This window comes from Sceloporus occidentalis, unplaced genomic scaffold (genome assembly GCF_023333645.1).
Source record: "Sceloporus occidentalis isolate IW3139 unplaced genomic scaffold, rSceOcc1.0.p SCAF_14, whole genome shotgun sequence".
Lineage (NCBI taxonomy): Eukaryota > Metazoa > Chordata > Lepidosauria > Squamata > Phrynosomatidae > Sceloporus > Sceloporus occidentalis.
In genome coordinates this window covers 6,870,582-6,879,928 of record NW_028316994.1, presented here as the reverse complement: position 1 = coordinate 6,879,928, position 9,347 = coordinate 6,870,582, and the positions used below count along the sequence as shown (strand labels likewise).

The following is a 9,347-nucleotide window of genomic DNA, read 5'->3' as shown; positions in this document are numbered from 1 at the left end:
ATTTTTAAGTGTGGGCTAATAAAACACGAAGACATGTTGGACAAGGGCAAAATCTTGCCTGCCTCACATTCCTCAGATAGAATGGTGTCTTAAGGCGCCATTTTGAAAAAGGGCAAGTGGGCTTCGTCACCATGGCAACCGCAGCCATCATGGTTTCAATATCAATGTGTCTTAAAGCACCTCATGAAAGACCTCAGCGTTCCTCACCCGCGGCGTCCTTTTCACATAAACCTCCTCATAATTTCCCCTTGAAGATTTAAAAATATCTTTCGTGTGACTCACTCCCTCCTTATCCCCATCACTTTCCTGTGGAGGTTCCCATTCCCCTCTCAATGAATATGTTCTCTGGTTCAAAACAACAACAACGACACAGTCGCACAAACTCAACCCACGCTGAATAATGCAAAGTTGTTTATGGGGATTATAAGGTATTTCACAAGAAAAAGGCCCAAGCAAACAAAAGGGGAGTTTATGGAGTGACAGCTGCTACTTTTTTTCAACAGCAAAGCTGAGCTGCCACAGAAAGTAGTGGGATGCAGACATATAAAGTGGAATAAACAGGTAACTAGGTGGTTTTCAGTAACAAATCTGCTCTGGAACATAGGCTGCATCCACACTGGAGAAATAATCTGGTTTGGCACCGCTTTAACAGTTTCTGGCTCTTTGCTATGGAATTCTGGGAGTTGGAGTTTGTTGTGGGCCCAGAGCAGAGCAGAGCAGTGGGCCCAGAGCTCTGCTCTGGGCCCACAACAAACTCCAACGCCCAGAATTCCATAGCAAAGAGCCAGACAAAGAAATCCCTTATTTTACACAGCCAAATGAATCTGAGGAAGTAGATTTAAGTCTACAAAAGCTCACACTGCCAACTTCTTTCTTTCATTATGTAGAGAGAGCTTGTAGCACCTTTGAGACTTAACTAAAGAAAGAAGTTGGCAGCACGAGCTCTCGTAGACTTAAGCCTACTTCCGCAGATGCATTATTTATTTCACTCAGGAGCTGTGCAGACCAACCCTGAAGGGGCGGTCTGCAGCCGCCTCCATCTTTGCCAGATCGGAGCTGCAGCAACCGCACGCCGCAACCCTGATCTGGCCTTTCTGTGGTGCAAAAAGGAGCCGGAAAAAGCGGCCCGGTACAGACGGGCAGTTTGTGGCGTCCCATGTCCTCATTGTGAACGAGGGCTAGATGAGGCTGGCTGGGCATTAGATGCCCAGCAGCCCTAGTCTGCGAGGATGCCGACATCATGGCTTGCCACCCTCCACACGGGTGACACCACGATGGCGTGAGCACCGTGCAGCGCCCAAATGGTGCTGGCAGGAAGGAACGCGATTGGGATGTGCATGCACGCCAATCATGCCCCTTCCAGGAAGCTACTTTTGGCAGCTCCTTTTTGCTCCTGGGAAGGAGCGCATTGTTGCCACGCCATTTGATGGCTGTGGTAACGATGGGGGGGGCTAAAAGGGGTGGCACGGAACTGCCTGTCTGTCGAGCCCCAGCAGCTCCTTTTTGCACCCTGGAAAGGGCCCTGTAGCCACCGGTGCTGTGGCTTTATGGCGCTCCTTTGGCGCTGTGTACAGTGGTACCCCGGGATACGAATGCGCCGCCTTACGAAATTTCCGGGTTACGAAAAAAATCCAGTTAATTAATTGTTTCCGGTTTACGAAGGTTATTCCGGGTTACGAAAAATTTTTTGGTGCTTTTCGGCGCGATTTCACACGAAATCGCGGCTTTCGCTATTAAAGCCTATGGGCTTTTCGGCTAGCGAAAGTTTTCCGGGTTACGAAAGCGGCGGCGGAACGAATTAATTTCGTAACCCGGGGTACCACTGTAATCTAAACGCAGCGCCAGAGGGACACCATGATGCCACGTGCCATGTGGTGCAGTGCACAACATGATGCCACTATGGGGACGTAGTCGAGGTGTGCTTAGTGTGGACGTCACACCCTGACTCTGCCCCCAGATTGGCCTTAATGGCCGGTCTGCACAGCCTGTGAGTCTCAAAGGTGCTATAAGATCTCTCTGCATACAGGCATTAAAGATACAGGTTCGTTGTTGTGCGCCTTCAAGTCATGTTTGACTTATGGCAGCCCTAAGGCAAACCTTTCTTGGCAAGTTCCTTCAGAGGGGATTTGCCATTGCCATCTTCTGAAGCAATGTGTGACTTGCCCAAGGTTAGTCAATGCGTTTCATGGCTGAGCTGGAAATTGAACCCTGGCCTCAGGAGTCTTAGTCCAACATTCAAACAGGGTGACCAAACATCCTCCTTTCCCAGGACATTTCATACATTTCAACCTTCTGTCCAGGAGGACTTTCAAAATTCCTAAAAAGCATGAATTTACATTCATGTTTGTGTTTTCAGCTTTTATTTGGTATGGTCCTCTTGACTGTCTTACAATTTGTGGTGCTTTATTCTCCTTTGTGGTTAGGACATCTGGTTACCCTGCAAAGATACAGGAGCCCTCTTCATTTTTTACTCTTGACACCTGTAAGCCAGGCAAGGCGCTGTTTCAACACAAATGCATGAATACTACCTCATCTGTTGCAAAAAGTTTTGTCTTAGCTGTTAAAATTAGAGAGATCCCATTATCAAAAAGGGGTCAGATTAATGGCAACATATCCTAGATCTATAATTATATAACCAAAAAATAATTTTGTGTTGTAACTCAATGTGATAATTTAATTTTATGTAAACTTCCTGTATTTTATGTAACTTTTTTTATTTTACATGGTTTTAAGTTATATGTAATCTTTCTATTTTATGTGGTTTTAAGTTAAGCTGGGTCTATTGACTTTAAATATTGACTGATTGATTGATTGATTACTATGACGCCCTAAGTGGCCAACTAGTAAAGATATTTCTGTTTCTGGGCATATGTAGAGTGCCTTGCAGAATCATAGAACTCAGTACATTTAGCATAGAAGTAAGAACATCTGGGTCAAAGGAGGAGACTTTTCTTAACAGCTCTGAAACTCTGCTACTGTCATAAAGCTGAATGCAGAGATAAAGAATGGCATTTCATAGTGCCACCTAACACCATACCCTCCAATTGTCCCATTTTCACAGGGGACAGTCCTGATTAATCCTCTGTCATCCAATTTTTTCAGTTGCTTTTACAATGTCCCAGTTTCTTTCTCTTCCTCCCACTTTCCCCCTTTGTCCTCAGCATACTTCAATTGCTACAGACTGAGTTCAAAGTGCAAAAGTAGTTTGCATTCAATTAACAGCAGGGGCGGAAGAGGAAAGGATGTAATCTTGTACTTCTCAGGCAAAAAGCTGAAGCGGCAGCCTTTCCTAGCTTGTGAGTTCTTCCTCATTAATAACTTTTGCCATCTTGACCACAATCTGATGTTGCTTGGTTACATGTATTACGATTTTCATCTGTGAAATGTTGGTATGCAACACAAATCCTAATTAAAAAGTCCAGAATGAGTGATTTCACCTTTCCTAGAATCCTATACCAGCTCATCTAGAGTAAGCCCCATTAAATTCAATGTGTCTAGTTTGGAGTAGATGTGTATGGGAGTGTCTGACTGGAACATTTTACATCTTTCTTCCTTTTGCAGTTCAAGGGTCTATCCTCCAGTTTCCTAATATGATGTACCGACTGAAGTGTCTTGCCATCTAGATGAGGAGTTGGAGGTCTGCTTCTCTGGTGAGTGATACAGGAGTAGCTACTAGCAAACTACAAAGCATTATGGCTTCCTCTGAGTAGTGAACATTAAAGGCTAACATCTATATTTAGAGATTATTAACAAATGTAATTGAACTGGACAGGTATGGTAAGAGCTTATTATATGCACACAATAACCTTGTTTTTGTGTGGTGGGGTGGAAACCCCAAATGAGAAGATATGAGTGGACATAAAGTTCTTAAAGCTAGTTAGCTCTTGAAATCAAAATTATTGGTGCCTAGATGAAGAATCTGGTGTAGACAAAGGCAAAGAACATTAACCAGAATGAAATGGCCTTCTTAGGCAGTACATAGCAACAAATGGTTAAATCTTTAATTTGTCTTTATTGTATTTTTACTGCTAGAGATAGATGTGTTTGTGGAATTTTTCTGCTTCCTATGCCAAAACAATTTGTTTCACTGTGGGTACTGTGCACCTTGACTTGGTTGGTTAGGGAGTGCCATTTGCTGCTCAGCTTCAGGCAACAAAATGGATTGGACTGACCTTGGTGGCTGGGAACAAAGTGGAATGCTTTGGTGAATATTTAGGTCTGAAGCCAAGGACAAGGTCTGTCTCTTCACTTGAGTCTTGAGTGTGAAGGTGTACAGTTAAAAGGGAGAGCAGCCCGCAAAGGGATAACTTTAAAATAATAAAATATATTAAGTTGTGAGGGGTATAAAAGAGGGACAGCAGTGATAGGGCTTCTTTTTTGCAGGGCCCGTGTGCCTCAAAGAGCTAACTGACAAAGAAAAATTAAACAATTGCAGCATTCCCTAGGTCAGGGCTGGGAAATGAGAGGCCCTTCTAATATTGTTGAGCTACAACTCCCATCAACCACAGCCTTCCTAGTTTTTAATGGAAGATCACCAGAGCTGCAATCCAGCAACATCTGGAGCACAGCACTGCATGTTTCCCATCCTTGTGAAAGAGCAGTGATGTAGGGAAATTAATGCCCCAGTTAAATTTCTGCATGTCAGTTTGTTAAAAGGTATGAGCAGTTTCTTTCTGACCAATGAAAGGAGCACCCATTCACTTGCCATGACTAGATTATTCCAAGCTCTGAGATTTTAGAGCTAAAGCCTGAGAATAGGAAGACTTATAATGTCAGAAGTGGTGGGTCTTAGTGATGTTACAAGGTTCATGGTGCAAGGGGCAGCCCATGGTAAATATAATACATTATTGATCAGCCACAATTGCTCAGAGTATGCCATTCAAATCAAAAACATCATATATAAAAATGATGAAAAAGCATACTCCCACATTTTTAAGGCAGTTTTCTCACCCTTAGATGCTGTCACCTTGACTGCAGACTGGAGGAAATGAGCCAGGCCTGAGATGTGATAACCCTACACACTTCCTATGTCCTGCATTTTATGGACAGTCAATCCTCAATATTAGCTGGAGTTAGGGGTGCAGGACCCCCTGATGTAGAAACAACACAAATAAAAAACCTTTTTTTTTCCTTCATGAGAGAGCCCCTCTCTTCCAGCATGACTCTGTGGTCCACATCTGCTGGAAAGCTGACTATGTCAGAAGCAACTCAGATGAGCAATTATTTATAAACTCTGAAAAATAATTCCTAATGTTGGTGAGAACATCTTCTATCCAAGATGGTTTCAGAAGAGATTTTAAAACTTATATACTCTGGGAATAGGAAGCTAGTTCTCAGTGCTAACATCCTCCTTGTTTTGCATCATGGTTTATCCTCCACCAGACATTTTACACCATAGAGCCCTCTTCTGCCTTGGCTTCCCATCTAGTGCTCTTGTCCTCCCGCTTTTGTTCTGGAGATTGCAGTCATCCCTGCTTCTTATGATTCCCAGCCCTGCAGGCTGCCATCTATCCTCAGCAGGATCATAAATTGCTAACAAGCATGTCCCGAAGCCTGCCGGCTGCCATGGCTCAGCCAGAAACTTGCCGTGTGCAGTCAGGCGGGAGGGTTGCATCCCATAATGTGACAAGGCAGGTTCTTATGGTGTCCAGCTGAAGCTGGCTGCTGCTAGTAGGAACAATCTGATGGTGTGATTCTGTGCCAGCAGTGAAAAAGTTTGGGGGCAACAGTTGGGAAGGAAGGCTGAGCTACAAGCTTTCCATAGGAGGTGCTGCTGAGAAGGCAAAACAGGAACAATTTTGTTTGAAGCATATGGAAAAATGTGGCAAACGATCCTCCTTTGGAAAGAGGACACATGTTGCTAGGTACTTTTTCAGGCACATTATGCTGCTCCTCAGTTTGGCAGAGTGTGACATCGATAGATTTCAGGACTCTAAAGAACAACTAAACTGTCAGCTATACTTTATACTAGCAAAAGTACATGATTTTACACTCTTTGGAATAGCCCCTAGCTTGATACTCAAAAGCATTCTAGCAATGGTATGGAGCTGTTGGGGATGGATACCTTTTGCCAACCCTGACTGAGTAAAATCATTAGGTATATCCCTTCAGTCGTTTCAGGAAAGAGCATGTCCTCTTCATGCCTATTACCAAAGTCCAATACACTAACCCATTTAAGTTAATTAAAATTCATTTAATTGTGTTAAAATCCTGAAGAATGACAGGCAGATATTCGTTATAACTTATGATTGGTATTATCAGTTGGGAAGCGGGGCTCTTGAATTTTCTGTCTTGAGCTATCTTTGAAAGAAGACATGAGGGATGTTTTCAGTGGGCAGAGTGTCACACTGTTGAATATTAGGGAAAATAGCCTCCTGTTTCTGAAAATTTGCTAGCTAAGGCATGCTGGGAGTTGTAGTCCTGAAAAGTAATGTTTTTGAAGCTCTCTGCTTAAGAGTTTGGAAAAGCACAGGCATTAGTTTGCCCACTGCATTGATTCATGGTAGCTCTTTATCCCTGCTAATCAGCCTGAATAAAGCTAGGAGACATAGCCAGAGGGTGAGAGTGGGAGTGGTGAGGAGCAGAAGGGAATATTATTGCACAGTTAGGCTTTTACTACAGTACTCTTTGGGAAATAAATAAATAAGAAGTACTGTTTGGTTTGCACAAATATTGGGGCAGAATGCTTTGCCTTCCATTTTAAGCTTTCCATCATGTACTTGAGCTCACTTTCTGCTTTTTCCTCTCTTCTGTAAAGTGCCTCTAGCACTTCTCAGTGTAGGGCTGGATTTTTCAGCCATATCGCAACAACAACCTGGTGAAGCCAAGTTACTAGGCTGAGAGAGGCTGGCTTTTCCCCAAGGTCACACAGTGAGTTTCATGGCAGTGCAGGAAATTGAACTAGCATCTCACATTCAAGACTGTGTACAGATTATAATTCCTGAAAAACTAGGTGTGTGTGCATGCATGTGTGTGTGTGAGAGAGAGAGGGAGAGGGAGAGGGAGAGATGAGGGGAGTGACTTTATTCCTAAAGCAACCATATTTCTATTGCAGCATAAATGTGACAAACTTCTCTGGTATCACAGTCAAGGGCTTGATTGGGTTTTCTGCCTTCCCACACCAGTGCTCATGAAATCCTACCTGGGATTCAGGTGTGTGACACACACACCAATCCAGACTCTAAGGAAGCTTCTTTCTGGATTTGTACCTCTGTTCATGGGGGAAATGCTGCAGTTTTCAGAGCCCTTTGAAGTTATGTGAGCGTTCAATAAAGAACTGGTGTCTCCATAGAGTCGGGTACCCTAAAGCTGACAGCTTACCTTCATGAGCGCACCACGCTTTGTGTCCAATTAAGGTAAACCAAGAAAGAGTTTTGTTTAAGAAACGAACAAGCAAGTGTATAGTGTAAAAGGAACATGAAACAATGGTGCAGAGCAAAACAAAATGTAAATGCAATTTCCAGCTCAAGGTTGAGTGACTGTGGCCCTCAATCCTTCCAAAGCCTCTCTACACCCCAAATCCTTTTTGCTGAAAGGGGGGAAAAACCTAGCATTCCCAGAGGTCTTCAGTACTGCAGGTTTTCACCCTTCCAAAATCACCAGAAATGCTCCAACAAACATGGAAGTCACAAGTGTCTTCTTTGGCTGAAAATGGGGCAATGCATCCCACCACAGGTACACATGGGTGCAAATCCACTGTATGCCCCATCACAGTGGCCCACCCCTACTCTAGCTTATGCCAGTACTTCAGTACTTAACTTCCAGCATGACTAACTTGCATGGAGTTGAGGGATGGGAAAAGGTGGATATCTGGGGTAGATTCCATTTTTTTACAGTATAGGTGTGAACCATTTCTTCCAGCTCTCACAAGCTCTTCATAGGGTGATTACAGAAACACACCTGGAGCAAGCTGGGTCTCACAGTGGTCCCTAAATGTGGGTCCCATCAGATGCTGATCCCTTCTTGTCCCTGACATCATGGCCAGGCATGGTGGAAGTTGCTGTCCAAATGATATCTGGGGAACTAGAATTGGAATCAACTGTGGTTTCTGCTTTTGGACTGCTCTGTCTGTCTCTTGCTTTTCTTGAAGGTCCCAGAGTTCAATCCTTGGTGTTTCAGGTAGCAGAGTTGGGAAGGCACCTGTGTTTGAAATGGTGGTGGACTGCTAGAGACAGAGCAAGTACGACGGTGTCAGATTGGCCAGTGCCCCGATTCATTTTGGGGATGCTTCTGCTGCTGCTTCAAAAAAACAATGTAGTACAGCATTCCTCAACCTGGTAACCATCCAGATGTGTTTGAATACAATGCCTATTATTCATAGTTGTCATTCAGCACATCTGGAGGGTACAGTGGGGAGAAGACTAATTAATAGGAACATCAGAAGCTGCCTTATAATAACTCAGACTATCTATCTGTCTAGCACCAATATTATCAGTTCTCACAGGCAGCAGCTTTCTGGGAGTATTGGAAGAGATTTTAACAAAAGATACAGTCTTACCACTGAGTTCCTCAAAGGGGTCTCTTCTCCTTCCAGAGCTGGTTGTGGTGCCTTCCCTTTTGTCTCTCGGCTTCTCCCTTTGGAAACTTCCCTTGTTCAACTTGTTCAGTCAAGCCCCACTTCCTCTGCCAGAGGGCAAACCTACATGTCTTGGCCAGTTCCAAGGTGTATGTGTGTGTAGGCCAGACAATGACTTCACCCATGCTTTTCAAATGCAGGCTTCTTGCCCACCCGTGTTGGCAGGGAAACTGGTCAATTAAAGAGAAAGGGCCAGATTCATTTAGCCACCTCGGAAAAATCTCTAACCAGTCAGCAGGGAAGTCAGAGGTAATTGTGACACATTGGTGGCAGTTATGAGTGGAATCTGAAGCTTATTGTATAAGGCTAGCTCAGTATTCAATTAGTGCTGTATTCTTTTAAAAAATTATACATACATTTCCATTCAGCAGCAGACCAACACAGAGATTAACATGTAAATAATTTCCTCTCAACCAAAGGTGACACAGTATATACATACGCCACCCACTCCCATGCCACCATTCTCTGAAGATGCCAGCCACAGATGCAGGCAAAACGTCAGGAATGAACTCTTCCAGAACATGGCCACATAGCTTGAAAACCCCACAAAAAATCTGAACTATGTCAATGAGAAGCTTCACTACTTTCTCTCCCTCTCAAGCACACACACACAAACACATACACACACAACATACATCTCAATTGAACTGGCCAATTGTTTAGCTGTAAAGGGTTGAAAATATGTGGCAAGGACAAGAATGGGAAATTTGAGACAGCAATGCAGACTGTGGCCACTAGGTGACACTCTAATTTCACAGCCACGCAGTGGCAG

At 43.8% G+C, this 9,347-nt stretch overlaps 1 protein-coding gene across 1 annotated transcript in view; it reads left to right on the top strand.

Annotated features, from left to right (window-relative positions):
• Positions 1–177: 177 nt before the first annotated feature.
• LOC149303694 (ER lumen protein-retaining receptor 1-like) overlaps positions 178–9,347 on the top strand; it is a 143,663-nt gene continuing 134,493 nt past the window's right edge. Inside the window, exons 1-2 of the mRNA XM_089480642.1 lie at positions 178–561; positions 3,562–3,650. Of these exons, the coding sequence (XP_089336768.1) occupies positions 3,624–3,650 (27 nt within the window). The 5' untranslated portion in view covers positions 178–561; positions 3,562–3,623. The remainder of the gene's footprint in view (positions 562–3,561; positions 3,651–9,347) is intronic.